The sequence below is a fragment of the Chiloscyllium plagiosum genome, unplaced genomic scaffold (assembly GCF_037043375.1).
Source record: "Chiloscyllium plagiosum isolate Xiang-an unplaced genomic scaffold, Cpla_swu_hap1 HiC_scaffold_43, whole genome shotgun sequence".
Classification (NCBI taxonomy): Eukaryota; Metazoa; Chordata; class Chondrichthyes; order Orectolobiformes; family Hemiscylliidae; genus Chiloscyllium; species Chiloscyllium plagiosum.
The window spans coordinates 4,495,322-4,515,449 of NW_028270181.1; the positions used below are offsets into that span (position 1 = coordinate 4,495,322).

At 37.2% G+C, this 20,128-nt stretch overlaps 1 protein-coding gene across 6 annotated transcripts in view; it reads right to left on the reverse strand.

Annotated features, from left to right (window-relative positions):
- Nucleotides 1-20,128, reverse strand: part of gbf1 (golgi brefeldin A resistant guanine nucleotide exchange factor 1) — a 264,652-nt gene that overhangs the window by 69,731 nt on the left and 174,793 nt on the right. For 4 of the 6 annotated variants that reach the window (XM_087982454.1, XM_043679186.2, XM_043679182.2 and 1 more), the window contains exons 8-15: nt 18,045-18,099; nt 12,141-12,318; nt 11,094-11,353; nt 6,968-7,163; nt 4,342-4,553; nt 4,153-4,251; nt 2,970-3,164; nt 2,046-2,232 (exon numbers count right to left, since the gene is read on the reverse strand). In XM_087982454.1, the coding sequence (XP_087838580.1) occupies nt 2,046-2,232; nt 2,970-3,164; nt 4,153-4,251; nt 4,342-4,553; nt 6,968-7,163; nt 11,094-11,353; nt 12,141-12,318; nt 18,045-18,099 (1,382 nt within the window). The remainder of the gene's footprint in view (nt 1-2,045; nt 2,233-2,969; nt 3,165-4,152; nt 4,252-4,341; nt 4,554-6,967; nt 7,164-11,093; nt 11,354-12,140; nt 12,319-18,044; nt 18,100-20,128) is intronic. The other 2 variants (XM_087982453.1, XM_087982455.1) reach the window with 2 other exon arrangements.

A 20,128-nucleotide genomic window follows, 5' to 3' on the forward strand; every position in this document is an offset into this window, starting at 1 on the left:
GTTAGAATTTGGAATGCACTGCCTGGCATAGGGGTAAAGGCAGATTGCACTGGAGGTTTCAAGAGAAAGCTAGACATATATTTGAAAGTGATAAATTTAGAGGATGATGGAGTTATGACTGGAGAATGGGACTAACTGGTTAACTCTGTCGGGAACCTGCATAAGATAGATCAAATGACCTCCTTCTGCATTGTAAACTTCTATGAATCTAAAGGGATGATAACACCTTTTTATTCAAAAAGGGCAGCCAAACCCATAGCTATACAAAGGAATACTGGACTCAATGACCATCAGAAAATTAGATGAAGTATGTGAGCAGTTGACTTGAACAGTAAGCTGCTTTGCCTTGTGCTGTGTTCTAGGGTACAAGAGAGGTGCATTCTACAATCACCCTTATATTTACAGTCAAAATGTTTATCAGTGACTTATCCTGAGTCCTTAATGTCATAATTTGATGACATGCATGTGTCACTATCAAACCAACATTAATTAGTAATAAAAATTCCAAGTATTAATTTAAGAATACAATGAAACAGTTCAAGGTACAACATAATAGATAATCCAACAGAAATACAGTGTGCATCTGAAAGTTAACGATATGTTGCCTTCCAGAGTAAGTGAGTCTCAAAAATCACAGTAATATCTTCTCATCTCAACTAGTGTATGAAACGATAATACACATCTTTCAGTGACTTCGAATCATCAATCCAGAGGACGATTTGTCAGTCTTAATGACAAGTCAATTTTTTTAAACTAGTCAAAATGACAATAGTTCAAGAGCTGCAATTGTTACTCAAAACACTAATAATAATGAAAATCTAGACAGACACATTTCAATAACATTATGTTTTTACAAGACTACATTAAGCGAATACTTTCTCAAGTACCAGGTTGCATCTCTAATTCAAATTGTTTCATAACTGGATTACGTTCAATCCAATATGAAATGCTGATTTACAAATTCTTCCAAGTTATTATTGAAATTGTCAATGAATAATATAGGTAGTTTCATTACATCATTAAGTTGAATACATTGGTACAGAATGCATCCCAAGTTTCCCAACTTGCAAAGTGCATCTTGTTGGTAGAATACGACGTCAATCCCTCCGAGATTGCGGCCAAAATCAATTCTTTAGAATGACATCTGAACAAGCAAGGTGGCAGAGATAATCATGCAACTAAGTCACTCTCGTAACAACTGAGTAAATTCAACTACTTGCCACATCTGGTCTAAAACAGCAGGAATTACCCCACGTCCTGTGTGACACACCACTATTAATCATTTGGATTTTTGTGTCACGCAGCAAAATCTTAGCATGCAGTTGATAGATAAGTGAAATTGCAGGCCTGTGGTTATTGTTCAAACAATCTAACAATACAGAAAGAAACCATTCATGCTTATCTGCTCTTTAAAATAATTTTACAGCCATTCCCACAGTCCTCCAATTTCTTTGCCTTCAAATATATTTCTTGACTTTGATTCAACCACCATTTTTGACATTGAAGCCATTTCTTATCCACAATTTGCAAGACACGAGTCTCAACCACAGTTCTAAAACACATGACTCTATGACATTATTACAACAGTGCAACACAACAACAACAAATTTGTAAAAATGAAAAATGCCAATTTCTTAATTAATTTGGGAATAGCTTCTCGACCATGATTAATTATACCAGCTAACCTGCTCACAACTCTTGCATAGCCAAGGTTTTTAGAAGTAAATTGTAGGAAAACGTAATACTTTAGAGTACCGAAACTGTACAATGAATAACCGACTGCATCCACATTATGTAGCCTAAGCTTTAGCAGCAAAATAAATAGCCTTACGTTACACATTTCAAATGATACTATGACAGATACTTGGAACAAAAATTTTCCTTAAGTTGCTCTCTTATTTTGTGATTGCCTTCATCTAACCCAGATGGGTACCCACCCGCTCGCCCCCCCCACAGCCATTGTTTAACTGATCAAAATATAGCAACCAACCTGGTGGGACTTGCCTATCAGAAAAACAGAGCCTCCCCTGGAACAAATAGCTTACCATTTGGAATGTCTTTACCATTGCTCATTTCCATTGTCAGAGTACTTCCATCTCTTTTGTCCAGCTGTAAAGTATTATTGAGAACCTGGGCTTGACAATGAGACTCAGTGCTGTCAATAACTGTTAATAAAGCCTCAAGTGACAGCAAGTGAGTGGTGTACAGTTGTCCAGATACAGGAAAAGCATTCTAAAAATGGAAACAGTAAGAGATGTTTAGTAAAATCGACAGAACAGATGCAAATATTCTAAAGGAATCATGTTTTCATCAATAATTCAGAGATTGGCTGATGTTCCTTTGCACTTTGTTTACAAAGTTACAAGACAGGAGAAAGTGAGGACTGCAGATGCTGGAGATCAGAGCTGAAAATGTGTTGCTGGAAAAGCGCAGCAGGTCAGGCAGCATCCAAGGAGCAGGAGAATCGACGTTTCAGGCGTGAGCCCTTCTTCAGGAATTCCTGACCTGCTGCGCTTTTCCAGCAACACATTTTCAGCAATGTTACAAGACAGCAAACTTGAAGAATAAGCTTGTATCTTGAAAGAAAGTAGGGTGGAACAAAGCTTTAAAAACTATAGTGGAGACTTGATCAGCAGAAACAATTGCACTAATTCTCAAATAACATAGTATCAAAACATCATAATTTTAATTCCAGTATGATAAATGATGATTTAACAACAAATTAAATAATTGAATTGCTACTTTCTATTGGAAACACCAGTACTGTTCCATAACAGAATTTCCAAGCCTGCTTTGCATTGCCTCAATTTTAGAATCACTCAAGCAAATTGGGGTTAATCAGTATTACAGATACTGAATTTCTTGGGAAAGCTCTTTTATTTGAAAAATTAAACAATGAAATGCCATGTTAAAGTTGATAGAAAAACCCAACATTTGAAAGGAACAATAACTCCCTCCAGTCTGTTTACCTTGGAAAGAAGCTTGGTAAGATCTTCAAACAGATTACAACAGTAGAAATCACAATCGAAGTTGATATACAGTTCTGTGGCAAAGCTTGGGATTCTCCACAGTTGAACTAGTGCCTCCAAAGCCACTTCTTTCATCTCATATGGCATTTTTGGATTTTCTGAGGTGACCAATTCCATCAGCTTTTTCAAATACATCTAGGGAAGACAAAACATAAGCTTTCCACGTATAATGCTAGTTACAACTTCCTAAACCATACTGAGCTGTATAGGACTTCAACCAGCAAGACACTGCCTCAACTACAGTTCTAAAATATATTCTTGCAACAGTATGGCAGGACAACAGAAAGTTTGTCCAACTGCAAAATGCCAGTTTCTTAATTTACTTTGGAATAGCTGCTCCACCATGACCAATATAATTTCTGTATCAAACATAACAAATCAACAAAAAAAGTATTTCAAAGTATTTGCATTCACTGTATCATTCAAACATGGTGTTAATAGTCATTTAAAACTGGTCATTACATCAATGATGAGTCTTCAAATTCTTTCCCAACAAAAAATGCATTTTGAAGTCATGAAATAGAAGGCAACTTTAATTTTGGAAACATTGAAGATACTTTTGTAACTCACTTACAAATTAAAATCAACTCTAACATTGCAAAAGAACAAGAAAGCTATTAGGTAGGTTGTATAATAGGCAGCTAATCCAATAGAATAACCACAAAGAACCACAAAGACATCTCAAGCACAATGTGCTGAGAAACACAGCAACTGTCAAGAGAAAAACAGAGTTAATGTTTTGAATCCAGTGACCCTTTGCCAGGGCAGACAACATTATGTTCATGATTGTCTAAACCCATTTTAAACCCCAATATCCCAAACAATATGCCCTTTTAGGCTCATTACATAAACAATCACCCCTTGTTGCAGATCTGACTTTTTACTTGGCAGTCATAACATAATCCTATCAAAATGAAGTCAGATGAGAATGAATAACAAAAAGGATTGAAAGAATTTGGTCTCCTGAAGTCCAGATTGCATTTTAGATCTCCAAGATTAAACTAGGATAAGGATGATCATCATGGTCAGCTACCACAAAGGCTGGTCAATGTGCATATGAAGCAGATTCTATCCACTGAGACCACTCTGATTAGACTCAGTTTCATCATTAAATTTCACTTACCTCAAGTTGAAATTTAAGATGTTCCCTCATGCTTTCAAATAAAAGGAAGCACAGCCGGAGAGAAGTGGCATACAAATTAAGACGTTCCACAGTTAACAGCTGAAAAACAGTTTAGGAAACACAGTTGTGGTATACCCTCATTACAAATTCACCAGTCTAAAAAAATCCAATGAATTATCAAATGCTTACCTGAAACAGGTGTCGACAGAGCTCATCTTTAACAAGACCAAGCAAAGAAGTATAGTTGGCGATGTGGGTCGATTCCAGTGCTATAGTAAGTAACTGTAAACCCATATGAATCATCACATCAGAGTTGTGACGGTCATGTGGATTGGTGAGAGAGATAAGGAACCGAAATAGCTCTCGTATGCAAGGCAAACCATATGGAACCAGAGCTGCACCTGAAAGAGATGCACTCACGTGTTAGTCCAAATTACGTAGAATTTGGAGCGTATAAGAAAGGCTATTAAGAATCTTATGGTGTGCAGGTGTTAGCGTTCAAAACTCTGGGCAACAAGGACTGCGTTCAAGTCCCAACTTCCCTGGAGGTGTTTCATAACATGTCTGCGCAGGCTGCATTAGTTAACAACAAACAGGCAATTTGTGCAAAATGCCCTGTGCTGGTGCTTATACATTATGAGTCTCCTCAGAGTAGATGAGTACAACCTATTTCAGTAAATCTGTTTAGTTCCTTTCTGAAAGTTTTAAAGTCAATTGTCACATCCATTTCCTGTCATCGGTATCTCATATTTTTAACCATTCCGGATATGTAAATTTCTCCTTGTTTGTGTAGTGAATTTATTCACAACTACTGCGTACATATGTTCCCTGGTTTGTATTCCCTGGTTCCCTGGCACAGAGTCTGCTGACATCCGCAACTGTACGTGCGCTAATTCGTAAACGTACGTGCAGACAATTCCAAGCTAATATGTCATCACAAATTTATATGTGCCATCATGGGATTAAAAAAGTGTTTTGCAAAATACTGTATTTGCTGACACAGGTGCAGATAAGATTCTCTGCACTTGCATGTTGCAGCCTTTGCGTATCATAGAATCCCTACAGCGTGGAAACAAGTCCACACCGACCCTCTGAAGAGGAACACACCCAGACCCATTCCCTCACCCTATATTTACCCCTGACTAATGTACCTAACCTACATATCCCTGAACAGTAAGGGCAATTTAGCATGGTAGCTCAGTGGTTAGCACTGCTACCCCACATACCAAGGACCCAAGTTGGATTCCAATCTTAAGCGACTCTTTGTGTGGAGTTTGCACATTCTCCCAGTGTTTATGTGGGTTTCCTCCGGATGCTCCGGTTTCCTCCCACAGTCCAAACAGGCAAGGTGAATTGGCCGTGCTAAATTGCCCATAGTGTTCAGGGATGTGTAGGTTAGGTTCATTAGTCAATGATCAAACTAATTTTCCACATAACATCAACTTTCTCCAAGAGTTCCAATGCCGTCTTGTATTACGTCACATGTTTTCTCAACGTTACACACTGGTTTACTATAATCTGAGAACTTTAATATTGAGTAACTTAATCCCAAGTACAAATGCAATGATGAGTAAGTGGTCCCCAGTTTTGGAGTACTATCTTCACCCACCTAAATAATAAATACCCTTGACCATAACTTGTTGCATTCTGTTTTTGCTTTCCATTGTCTTATGTTTAATTGTCTAATGTTTCTGATACATTTTCAAAGAATTCTATCAAGTTAGTTCTGTGCAACTTACTTTCCACAAAGCATAGAGCCTTTTTGAAAAACTGGATTTTCTGTCTCCAGATGTTTTTCTACCACTTCTTTCAGTATAATTGTAACTACATTTGCTACCGTTAACCTTACATTGATTGTTCTCTGGTGCGGTCCGTTTTTTTTTTTACATAAAATTAACATTTCGTGGTTCTTTGGTACTATCCTGTCTTCTTTGGGAATTTTATTAACGAATCTAGCAACTTTGCTACGAAATCCACAGCTTCACTGAATAAACATGAGCACAGATTATCCATACCCGATGTTTTAATATTTTAATTTTAGTTTAATTGTTTTCTCCTTTTCCAACTAGTCCATGGAAATATACTTTAAGTTCTTATGAATTGCTCAAAGTGCTCCATACTCTGAGTTTTGCTGAGACAAAGTGCCTCAAAGTAAAAGAACAGTTTAATTCAAGTTTCTAATTTTAATCAAACCGCTGAGTGGCACGATAAAGAAATTTGGAAGTCAAATGTTTATTGGGTCAATTCAGAGAGATGGACGAGAGCTGAAGAGAAAGAAGTGTTAGATAAAACCCAGGAAGAAAAAAAAAACAGGTGGAATAAAATTCAGGAAGAAGACACATACTCAAAACTTAAGAAAATTTTCCAAGCAGGACACGTTTTAAGTCACCGCATGAAATATTAAATACAGTAATTTACAAATTAGCATAGGTGGAAACTTTTCTCATTTCAATTTTTAAAGGTAAGCTAAATAACTTCAGAAAATAATATTTTAAGTTTTATTTGTCTTGTTTTGTACTTTTAAGTTACATCAAGGATTCAGGAATTAGCTCAAACAGATGTATCAGAATGCAATACATTAGTCTGCATGTTCAATTTAATATCAACAAAAACAGGTTGAACATCAAAGTTATGTAAAATTTGCATAACACAACCTGAAACTAAGTCAACCAGGCCAATTAGCATTTATGATACTAGTGGATTGTAAAATATATAAAGATGCAAATTTGATTTTTATTAAAATTCATAAGCGCCTATTTTATCAGCATATTGCATACTGTATTTAACATCAGGATATGTGATCACTATTACAAACCTTCCTTTTGAGTTGACTGTGTAAACCTAACTCCATGAGGGTTAACATAGTCCATATCATGTACTTCATGGATTGAAGCAGTATCGGACATTTCTGCAAGGGAATCACGATCTTCAAATACTTCTGGAATAGATTCCACTGACATTGATTGAGCCTTCTCTTCCTTTGGCATAAAACAGTCCACTCTTCCACTCTTCTAGGAAAATAGTAAGCTTTCATGTTAGTTCATCTGGATGGTCCAATTAGATTCTTTACATTGTATCTGCGAACATTATACAAACTTTTGATATGGTCAAGGGTTAACTGTCTACTTGAGAAAAAGAAAGTTCACCAACATGCATGACTTATTGTCACAATCATAGATAACCCAATGGTTTTTAAAGCCTCTTTAAATACTGTTGATGTAGAAGGTCTTGACACAAAGAAAGAGAGTTGAAGATAAACTGAAGGAAAAAAACTGTCTACAACAATCATAAACTCTATAACCAGGAAGTGCAGACTTGACCTCACTCAGTCAAGGGGAACAAACTTGATGAATAGGAGATGGTACTGTACAGTTCTTTATCAAAAACAAACCAAGAAACACAAGTAAAAGAAACAAACCATTACATGAGATTTTTGAAATTTTACTACCAATAGGAATGACCTTCTGGCTGTTATTTCTTACACCAGTCCATATGTATGATAAAATATGCAATCATCTAATTGGTGGAACAACTTCCAAATGTTGGTCCACTTGGGACATGAACAGCAATAGTATTCCAATTATTATGCATCAAATTATTATCTTCCCTCAGCCTTGACGAGTAATATTTCAACCCCAGGCAGAAGATGTTTGGATCAAGCCCACTGCAGTGACTAGAATCTAGGCTGGTACTCTAGTGCAGTATTTTTGAGCTATTGCACAGCTTGTGGCTCAATCTTCAGGACATAATTTTCTACACAGCCCTTTTTGCTGGTTAATGTGCATGTACAAGGTCCAATCACATTATTCCAAACAGAGAAAGGACATTCCCTCATGCCATGGATAGCATTCCTCTCTCAACCAATATCACTCAGATGATAATCTGGTTACTTCTCTCATTTTTGTTCATGGAAGCATGCTCCAGCTTTGTTGCCAATATTTCAAAAGCAAGTCACTGCTTGGGATAATGTACGAAGCACTATCTAAATGCAAGTTCTTTCTTTCTAGTTGTTACTGAAAATATGTGTGCGAAACAATTTGAAAATATCGATTGAAATGTTATTTGTTGTTTAGATACTCAAGGAAAACAAATTTTGCTCTGCAAGCGTTTGTAGCACAGTACAATGCTAAAACATGTCCAAACATACAAACAAGGAGCAAAAGTAGGCCATTCAGCCCTTTGAGGCAGCTCCCCCACTCCACCCTCCTGATAACCTCTTGTTCTTGTTAACGAAGGAACATGTGTACCTCAGCCTTTGCAGAAAAAATTCAGCTTCATTTCTTTCAAATGGTGAGCCCTGAATTTTAAATTTCTTTTTGACTGCTAGTTCTACATTTGCCCCAAAAGAGATTTCTCAGGACCTTGTGTGTCAATAAAATTATCTGAATGCTATTAAACTCCAGCAGGTACAAGGCTAGTCTGTCCGATCTATCATCATAGGACAATGCTACACTTACCCCCAAGTGCCAGGTATTTGTGCATGGAGTCAGAGGAGAGCAGGGAAGTGCTAAATGAATATTTTTCATCAGCATTCACACTGGAAAAAAACAATGTTGTCAAGGACAATACTGAGAAACAGGCTACTAGACAAGGTGGGATTGAGGTTCACAAGGAGGTGGTGTCAGATATTCTGGAAAGTGTGAAAATAGATAAGTACCCTAGGCCAGATGGGATTTATCCTAGGATTCTCTGGGAATCCAGGGCAGAGATTGCTGAGCCTTTGGCTTTGATCTTTATGTCATCATTGTCTACAGGAATAGTACTAGAACACTGGAGGATAGAGAATATTGTTCCCTTGTTGAAGAAGGGGAGTAGACACAACCCTAGTAATAATAGACCGGTGAGCCTTACTTTAGTTGTGGGTAAAGTGTTGGAAAAGGTTATAAGAGATAGGATGTATAATCATCTCAATAGGAATAAGTTGATTAGGGATTGCAATATGATTTTGTAAAGGATAGTCGTGCCTCACAAACCTTATTGAGTTCTTTGAGAAGGTGACCAAACAGGTGGATGAGGGGAAAGCGGTTAATATGGTGTATGCGGATCTCAGTAAGGCGTTTGATAAGGTTGTCCATGGTAAGCTACTGCACAAAATACAGAGCTTGGGATTGACAGCGATTTAGCAGTTTGGATCAGAAATTGGCTGGCTGAAATTAGACAGAGGGTGGTGGTTGATAGGAAATGTATATCCTAGAGTTCAGTTACTAGTGGTGTATTGCAAGGATCTGTCTTGGGTCCACTGCTGTTTGTCATTTTTATAAACGACTTAGATGAGGGCATACAAGGATAGGTTAGTAAATTTGTGAATGACACTAAGGTCGGTACAGTTGTGGATCGTGCCGGAGGATGTTGTAAGTTATAGAGGAACATAGACAAGCTGCAGAGTTGGGCTAAGAGGTGGCAACTGGAGTTTAATGCAGAAAAGTGAGAAGTGATTCAATTTGGAAAGAGTAACAGGAACGCAGAGTACTGGGCGAATGGCAAGATTCTTGGTGGTGTAAATGAGTAGAGAGATCTCGTTGTCCACGTACATAGATCCCTCAAAGTTGCCACCCAGGTTGATAGGGTTGTTAAGAAGGCATATGGTGTGCTAGCTTTTATTAGTAGAAGGATCGAGTTTCGGAGCTATGAGGTCATGCTGTAGTTGCACAAAGCTCTGGTGCTGCCACACTTGGGAGTATTACATGCAGTTCTGGTCACTGCATTATAGGAGGGATGCAGAAGCTTTGAAAAGGAATCAGAGGAAATTTACTAGGATGTTGCCTGGTATGGAGGGAAGGTCTTACGAGGAAAGGTTGAGGGACTTGAGGCTGTTTTCGTTAGAGAGGAGGTTGAGAGGTGACTTAATTGAAATAGATAAGATAATTGGAGGGTTAGATTAGGGTGGACAGTGAAAGCCTTTTTCCTAGGATGGTGATGGTTAGCACGAGGGAGCATAGTTTCAAATTGAGGGGTGATAGATATAGGACAGATGTTAGAGGTAGTTTCTTTACAAAGAGTAGTTGGGGCGTGGAATGCACTGCCTGCAACAGTTGTAGACTCGCCAACTTTACAGGCATTTAAATGGCCATTGGATAGACACATGGACGAGATTGGAATAGTGTAGGTTAGATGGGTTTCAGATTGGTTTCACAGGGTGGTACAACATCGAGGGCCGAAGGGCCTGTACTGCACTGTAATGTTCCATGTTCTATTAATCTAGAAACCTTCAATGAATTGCATCCAACGCATCTACTTCCTTCTTTAAATAAAGTGACCAATACCACATACAATACTCTACACATGGTCTCATTACTGCCCTGTATAACTGAATATTAACTATCTACTTTTCTGTTCAATTCCTCTCACAATAAATTATTACATTCTATTAGCTTCCCTAATTGCTTGCTGTGGAGGAAGTGAGGGCTGTAGATGCCAGAGATCAGAGTCGAGAGTGTGGTGCTGGAAAAACACAGCAGGTCAGGCAGCATCCGAGGAGCAGCAGAAGGAAGGGTTTATGCCCGTATCATTGATTCTCCTGCTCCTCAGATGCTGCCTGATCTGCTGTGCTTTTCCAGCACCACACTCTGGACTAATTGCTTGCTGTACCTGTATAGTAACCTATTGCAATTCATGCATGAGGATGCCCAGAACCCTCTACATTTCAGAGCGCTGCAATCTCTCACTATTTAAATAATATACTTTTTTTTTATTCTTTCTGCCAAAATGGACAGTTTCACATTTTGTCATATTTTGTGGCATTCACCACATTTTGTCCACTCAACTATCTGTAACGTTTGTAGCTTCCTTACATCCTCTTCACAACTTGTTTTCCGACCTACCTTTGTGCCGTTTGTTTCATTTTGCACACTGAAATTCTGACCAGACATTCGTGAAGATAGCAATTGAAAAGGGTGCAAAGTAAGTAATTATGAAAAACCTCCATCAATTGTAGCATTTACCTGTGATTCTTGCTGGATTTGCAGTTCTAACATTTTTTCTTCACCAGGCTCAGTGGAAGGGGTATTTACTGGTGTGATAATTGTAGAATTGACCTGATCAAGGTCTGTAAGATCTTCTTTTAATGTTGTCTTTGAGGAAAGCTCCATGCCACTGTCTGTGGTAGGGCTTGAGACAGTTGATGGATTTTCAGAAATAACAGTTGAAGTCGAACTTGCACTGCTTGTCGGTACAACGGAATGTTCTAGGAAGGGTGCTTCACCTTTAAATACAACAAGTACATCTTACACAGGTCCATAAGTCACAAACTTAAAATGTTTAATTATCCATTAATTTCTTTAACTCATGAGACTTTAATACCATTGTAATAGTGGTCAAATACAAACAATTCATCACTTCAAGTTCCCATATCCCAAGTTATTTTGCAAAGATTGCATAGTATATCTGAAGTCTAATTCTCAGCACTATAACTTTAAAGCTCAGTAAAACCAATACCTCAAAGGGAATGTGAACACTAATGTAAAATCGACTACTGCCCTCTCACGCGCACTTTTTTCAAGTCAACCAAATCAACACTGAAGAAAAATTAGACACTCCTTGGTAAAAGTTTCCTTATCTACTAACCAGAAGATGATTTCCTCTATATTTTATGAAAGTTTTTTTTGAAATAAAGAATTTACTGATTACATTTGGAAATGACTTGGAGATGCCAGTGTTGGATCAGGATGGACAAAGTTAAAAATCACACAACAACAGTCCAACAAATAGTCCAACAGGTTTATTTAGAAGCACTAGCTTTTGGACTGAAGGAGGAACGGCGCTCCAAAAGCTAGTACTTCCAAATAAACTTGTTGACTATAACCTGGTGTTGTATGATTTTTAATTTAGAAATGATTACAGATTTGGTTTGTACATGGTATAATTCAACCAAAGTGCTGTTCAAGAGAGACAACTGATTTTTCAATAAAGCAAATTCTTCAGGACCTTTCACAAAAAGAGCTGATTTCATGGTTTCCTCAAAGAGCAAAGGGCAAAAAGTTAAACCATACCTGGATGATTGTTTAAGTGCTGAGGTACAGAACCTACTGAACTGTACACAACCTGGCCTGGAACAGATGGTTGCTCTGACGTGAGGGGAAGCTTGCTTGCATGATGGGATGGTCGTGGGGATTTCTTCTGCTTTTTCCACTTTGACGAATCACTCATTCCTCCAGCTCTCATTTTAAGCTGAAAGTTAAATTATAATATATTATGATATGAGCACTGCTTTGAAATCCTAAGACACAGATCAAGGACAGAGTGTTAATCGCTTAGATGTTTCCTCCTTCAGTTTTTCATTTGCAGTGGGTGATGCTCATTCCACAATATGCAATCAACTTCATGATAAAATATTTTCTTTCACATTTATTTTAAAATGACAACAATTTCTCAGAATGAAATGCTCTGAAAACCGTTACCATGCCCATGAGACAATTAAATGAGAAAATATAAAATTTTTTGGAAAGTCACCAGAAAATAATAATCAGTCAAAAGTACTAAGACATGACTGCAGTTAAACATAGATCCCAGTTGGTTTATGATTATAAACTGAACATCAGCATCAGAGCATAACCTTGAAATAATACGTTTTTTAAAAAAACTTACAATTAATACTTTCCAAATTGAGGGCAAGACATTCCTTATCTCGTAAGATCTTATTCAGCCTTTGCATTTTGTGCATTCTAGGCACAAAAATCTACCCAAGTTGAGTGGTTCGAAAAAACCACATTCTGAATTGCAATGTAAATAAATATGCTGTTTACCACAGCACAATCATTCAATAAAAGTCTTCGCACAAAGTATACACTGGAAGCATTTGAGGTCAGGTCTTCTATGTAACCTAGTTCCAAGTTCATTCAACTTGTACCCAGCTCAAAAACACAGATGTTAGGAAATACAGATTAATACTAAGTCTCACTTGTGTTACAATGAACTACACTGACTATCCAAAATGATTAATTACCCATATATGTGATAATAGATTTAGTAATATGGTATATGCAAGTGAAAATTAGAGGTTGGTAAACTGAAACAAATATTGGAAATTGCTGAGCTTAACGTTCAGAACTTTTAACTCTGATGAAAGCTTTTTCAGTATTTCAGTATTTTTAGTTGTGTTTAAGCATTTTAACCCAAATTTCAGCTGAACTCCAAGTAGTTAACTGAAACAACGTACCTTTTTAAATATCTCACTGCAGTTTAAATGGTTTGATACAGATTTAGAAATTAAAATAAATGTGTCAGTAAACTGAAGGATATAATTAGTTAACTTATGTTTTCAAGCTACTGCATTAGTGCAATTTCTAAGAATGCATTAACGGAGTTAATTCACTCAGCTTCAGTTTAGGTTATTCTCAGTCTATATTTTTTCCCAGTGAATTTCAATCATTCCCATCAGAATGCAGCAATCACAATGCCCTATATTAGCTTCAATTTTAGTTGTCTGCTTACAACATTAGAAGATCAGTCACAAATAGTTTTAAAATGTATTCACGGGATGTGGGCATCACTAGCTATACTCTATCACCCATCCTTCACAATGCATTCCTTTTGCACTCGAGGTGGTGATGGTGAGTTGTCTTCTTCAATTACTTCAGTCCACAGTGTAGGTACACATACACAATACTGTAGGTTTCTGATACAATGACAATGGCAAAGTCATAATCAGTTCTGAGACATGATGATCCATGTCTTAGAAATAAACCTGGAGGTGCCTGTGGCCCTATATGCCTGCTACCCTTGGGTTTTACATGGTAGAGACCATAGGGTTTAGAAGACAATGTTGAAAGCGCCTTGGTGAATTGCATTAGTCAGTGCTTCTTGCACTGCCACTATGCATCAGTGATGGAGAGGATGAGTGAATGTTTAAGATGGTGAATCATCTGTCAAACAAACTGCTTTATCCTGGTTGATTTTGATCCTTCAGCACTGTTGGAGCTACACTCCTCCAAGCGAGTAGAGTACACATCACACTTCTGCTTTATGTCTTGTGAATAATGGAAAGTCTTTGGGGAATCAATGATGAGTTACTTGCCAAAGAATAGGTAACCTCTGACTTAGTTCAATACAAATATTAACATAAAGACTCCAAACCAAGTTACTGCTACTCCTGAACAATAAATTATTAAACCTCTTACTATGAAGAGAATTATCAAAATCTTCAAACTGTAAACATGATGAAATATTGTCATAATATCTAAGTGGTGCTTGCAATAAAGACAGTATTTGCCTCAAGTTTGCACTCCCCCTGTGCAATTCATACAATTCTGGTATGAAAGAAAACATGTTTTTCAAAAATATTATTTTCAGTCAAATTCACAAGACATCTCTCAGAACATTTAACCTAATATCTAGTGAAACATGAACTCTCAAGTTTTAAAGAAAATTAATGATTAGTACATAAAACTGAGCTCTTGAGCAGCAGCATATCCCACGTGTCTGCAAACAATTCTGATCATTTAGTATATAGTTATGCAAGGAAGATTGACAATGCAGAAAGTTACCAAATAAATTAACTCTGTTTCTTCAAAGAAGCAATGAACCTCTGTATTTGTTAATAACCTTTCTCCATACATTTCAGATCAGATTCTCACTTAAATTTCTTGCTTGGATTTCTATTTCATTGGCTACAGCTGTTAATCTGCACTGTCAGAATATGAGCATTGTGAATAAAGTTACAATCATTAAGCACTCTTCTCCCCCACCAGCAGTTAAAGCCTTGAACCATCACAAAACATCTGGTCATCTCCCATGCACTGACACATTTTGCATCAGTCTAACATTCTTACCTGCACTCGTTTGTTTTTCCATAAGATAGCGTAAGCCTCGGAGGAAAAAATTGCAGTTGCCAGTAAATAGTAAATAAAAGTATACAAGTTGCAAAATGAATTGTGATATACGGGATTAAAAAAACATTTCTCATTTCAATGCTAACAATAGATGTTGTTATTTAATTAAAAATGTGAAAACCAATAATTAAGATGTGCATTATAATGCACAATTGTGAGAATTTAAGACAGAAATTCATGCCTTAGGCTATTCATTTCAGTCTAACTTCACATGAAAGAGAAGCTTCCAAAGCACAAGCATCACATCATGCAATTCTTGACACAAACCATGCTTCATATTTGAAAATATAATAACAAGGACATGTAGGGCCACATTAAATATCACCTTTATATATTTTTGGAATTAGCGTTTATCTGCTCTTGAACAAGACAAGCCACTTACTGACATCTTAGCTGCAAGCTCAATTACTGATTATAAGTAACGATACAGCTTGATCGCCAACACTAGCAATGCATTCTTATTCAATTTTAGCTCAATTTGGATACAAGAATTACAAGCTGTCTTACACATGCTCCAAAGACATTTAACCATTTTCAGAATGCTCAAATTGAAGTATTTCATTGTCCTGAGCAGGAAGATATTATTAAGCCTCCAAATTTTTGCCACAGTTTTATAACCAATATCAGAATTTATCAATGTTATAAATTCTGTACCACTAATGGTGGCAGTACAATGTATATTTCTATCAGAGGGTTAGATAGGGTGGACAGGGAGAGCCTTTTTCCAAGTATGGTGATGGCGAGCATGAGGGGGCATAGCTTTAAATTGAGGGGTGATAGATATAGGACAGATGTCAGAAGTAGCTTCTTTACAAAGAGTAGTAAGGGTATGGAATGCTTTGCCTGCAACGGTAGTAGATTCGCCAACTTTAAGTACATTTAAGTCATCATTGGACAAGCATATGGACGTACATGGAATAGTGTAGATTAGATGGGCTTCAGATTGGTATGACAGGTCGGCGCAACATCGAGGGCCGAAGGGCCTGTACTGCTCTGTAATGTTCTATGTTCTTCACGATGAAAAAAAATTCAGTGCCTTATAGGGATGAAAACAAATGGGATAACATGTAGGGAATCAAAGCCTTAAGTAAAAATGACTGTGGCTGAAGAGGCAGAATTTTAATAGGCTTGTGATAAGATAGAGGTCACTGATACTGCAGCTAAAAGAATACTCATTAATGATGCACTTGGCAATAAGCAGTAGTGGAGGAATGATGATGCATGCAAGGATGAATAGATGAAGGAAAATACACAGATGTGACAGTATAAAGCTATGGATAGAAACTGAAAGCGAAAGTGAGAATGTGAAAATCTGTTTGATAGTGAGTAGGAAACCAGTACAGCCTCGTAATGATGGGTGCGATATCAATGCAAACTACAAAACGTGACACCACCTGGGACAAAGCAGCTCACTTCATTGGACCACCGTCAACATACATCAATGGCCAGAAAGTGTGCTGTCTACAAACATTATGTCAGCAATTCACCACAAATAAAATTCTTCCAAATCCATGATCTCTACCACCCTGATGAACAAGGGCAGCAGGTACACAGGAACCAAGCACATGCGAACACCACCATCTGCAAGACCTGAGTCAAGTCATACATCAACGCCTTCTCTGTTTCTGGGTCAAAATTCTGGAACTCCCTACCCAACAATACTGAGAGTTTAGCAATACCACAATGACTACAGTGGTTCAAATAGGCAGGTCACCATCACTTTCTCAGGAGTACTCAGGAATAACCAATAAGTATTGGAATTGCCACAGCACGTGTCTCATAAACAAATTAAAAAGAAAATGATACTCGAAGTTAAATGTGGAAGTCAGCAAGGCAAGCATTAGAATGCTTCAGCGACAAGGTGGTAATGGACTGGACTGGGAGTTTTAGCCACGGTGGCAGAGATTAGTTAAAAGACTCACTGTTAAAAAACACACTGCAGGAAAGATTTGGAGCAGGAGTTTCAGATCAGGATTGAACAGGGTGGAACTGTGGGATTTACCTCATTGCACCACAGTAATACAAGTACTAAAAGAAATTTCAATCCTCTCAATGGCTGATATCAGTCAGTTCTTTAAAGTTGGGTCAATAGTTCTTGCTTCAGATTTTGGTGAGAATCAACATTGCAAATGGAAAAGTAAACTTGACTTCCTAATCACAAATCTCAAGAACTGCACAAAACACAATTGTACTCAGAATGATAGAGAGATTTGGTAGTATGGGCAGGGGAAAGTAGGAAAGTGCAAAAAAAAAGTGACACAAAAACATAAGACTGCTTAAGAGAGAATTGGTCGACATTTTGATCTACTCTTTCAAATTAGTTGAGTTCTTGGTGAACTCTGGAAAGAATTAAAATAAAGCAATGCTAGCACCTCCGAAAAAGTTGGATAATTTAACTGGAAATGCAGGATTTAAGATTCAATTGTCACGAATGTTGTAATTTCATACACTAAGACAAGCTTTGAACCATCTTTCGTCGTATCCACTCATCTGCATTAGAAGAGTCAAAAATGACAAACTATAATTAGCTAAAGGTTTGTATGTTTTTCAGATTTGGTTGAAAATCACTTCCTTTTTCTTCAATTTTTAAACAAGATAAATTATATATCATCACAGCACTGGCATCAGTTATCAATTGGTAGGCAATGGCATTTGTTGAAACTGCTTGCATCTGAACAGAGGAGATTGGTTATCCATGTAGCACTTGCACCAGTACTTATGGAGAGCACCTGACGGTATGGGACAGCCAAGATAATTGTCAAGGCGACAGTGCTTGCGTTTTAGCAATAAAAAAGGGGCATGGCAAATTTTATGTTGGGAAAATTCCAATGAACTCCCAATTCTTAATTTCCTGTCAACTAGTGACTTACCATCATTGCACACTTTCAAATGTTATTATTCAAAACTCAGATACAGTAAAGAACCAATGCCAAGCACACAAAGACAAAGTAAGAAATTAATGCCTTCGAACAAGTAAAACATCGATACAGGACCAAATAACTCTATTTGAGCCAAAAGTCATCATGGACTCTATCGAATAAACAAAAACAGTATGAATTTTACTACCTTTTTCATGCTGGCTCCCACAAAACTCTTCGCTTCTTCTTTAAACTGAGGTAACCTATAAAAATAGTTAATAACTATTAGAAAATAGTGAAGAGAATTAGAGGCAGTTTCTGAAACAAAAAGTTTTTTTTGACATATACATTGTTACAGTTAACTGGAAGAGTGTGCTAATAATAGTGCCCCAGTGTTCCATAGAATGCCCCAAAATGTATGACATCCTAATGAGAACACCAATTTACCTGACAGGCTGCTACCTCGGACTAAAGTCATTCACACAAAATTTTGTCACTAACAGAACAGTAAATATTTAATAAACATCTTCAACTATAATAAAAGACAGAGAAAGGATTTCAAATCTACGTTTATGCAACATAAACCATACCCCTTCATAAACACATTCACAATTAAAAAAGACAAGACAAAGAATTTGGCACACTCGCCACGCGTGAAAAAAATAAACAGAGAAAACAAAACTCCAAAAGATTAACAAATCCAAATTTCAAGTATCCGTTAAATTCTCTTCCCTTTCCACACTGATTTTCCACGCTGATGACACACTGCTGTCTGCACAGCGACTGTTTGTCAATTTGATAGGTGATCAGGTGAACCTAGGTCTTGTGAGGACTTTTTTAAACTTTCTTCGTTTTCTGTATTTTCCCGCACCACAGAGCGATAAACAGATGGATTCTTCTCTCTCTGGTGCCGGCCACTTACGTGTTTAACATTCTGCAGTTTAACCAAAAGGCAATATTTCCTTAGTTTGAAAATCTCTGTGACACTCAGTTTCAAATTCACCACCAACCTCCTCTACTTCAAAAAGTAACATACGACAGAACTCAAAAATATGCAGCACGTTACTTTCAATTTGGAAAGATCTCGTAGAATTTCAGTTCAATTTCCATTTTCAGTTTATAGTCCACAAAAAAAAAGTACCTTACAATAAGATAAAATCATCCCAGTCCCAGAAGACCATAGGCTTAGTGTCTCATCACAGAGAGATGACTAGTGATGGTTTAGCCTCCAGGTCACGATGCCAAAGGGCAAAGGTTCATTGTAACCTTAGCCTGTACGGGAATTGAACATACGCAGTTGACAGTACTCTGCATTGCAAAACAGCCATTCAACCAATCTAAGCAACCCCTTGTTCTACAATATACACATCAAACGCATGTAACGCATAGAATCCCAGGTTAATACAGTAGAGTTTGCAACAGTCGTTTTGAAGAGCAATTTACTGAGCTCCACACCATGCTCTTTATGCATACATTTCTGTGCAATATTTACCAAATTTACCCAATGTCTTTTCAAATACTACTACCGAATCTGCATCTAGCAAACTTTGATGCATTTGAGATCCTAACCTCTCATTGTCTTCAAGAGTTTTCCTCATGTCATATTTGATTCATTCATAAGTCACTTTAAATCCATGCCCTTTGGTCATCAACCTTCCAAGTCAATTAGATATCTTCTCTATCTATCTACACAAAATTTTAAACATTTCCATTATTCTCTGCTTTATCTTCTCCAGTGTGTGGAGAACAAGATGCTTCTCCAGTCCTTCGAAATAATTGCAACCCCTCAATGGGATTATTCCAGTCAGTCAATCTCTTCTCTACCTGCTCAAGCCCTCACTCCCTTTCTAAATAATATATTACTCTACGAGAGGTTAAATCAGTTAGCATAACTTCCTGATTAATGTCACACATACGTCTACTTATGAACCATAATATGTCTATGGCTTTATTAACCACTTTCTTAACCAACCACCTAACAGCAACAGGCAAGGTGGGGACCATGCAACAGGAAATCAGAAAGAACTGCAGCAGAGTGGTAGCACTGAGTTTAGTGAGAATAAGAGTAAACATTTAAAATTTTAAAGTATAATTTTATGTAATTCTTCAATAACTTTATATTCCATCTTCAAAGAATTGTGTCTTGTTCACAAGCTCACTACCATTATTTAAATAATGATTGACAACGTATTCACTGAACAGAACTGTGAAGACAATTTTGGCTTGTTAACAGAATTCACCACCAAATCTGAAGTATCCATCATAAAAGGCCAAAATCCTCTCCACTTGTCT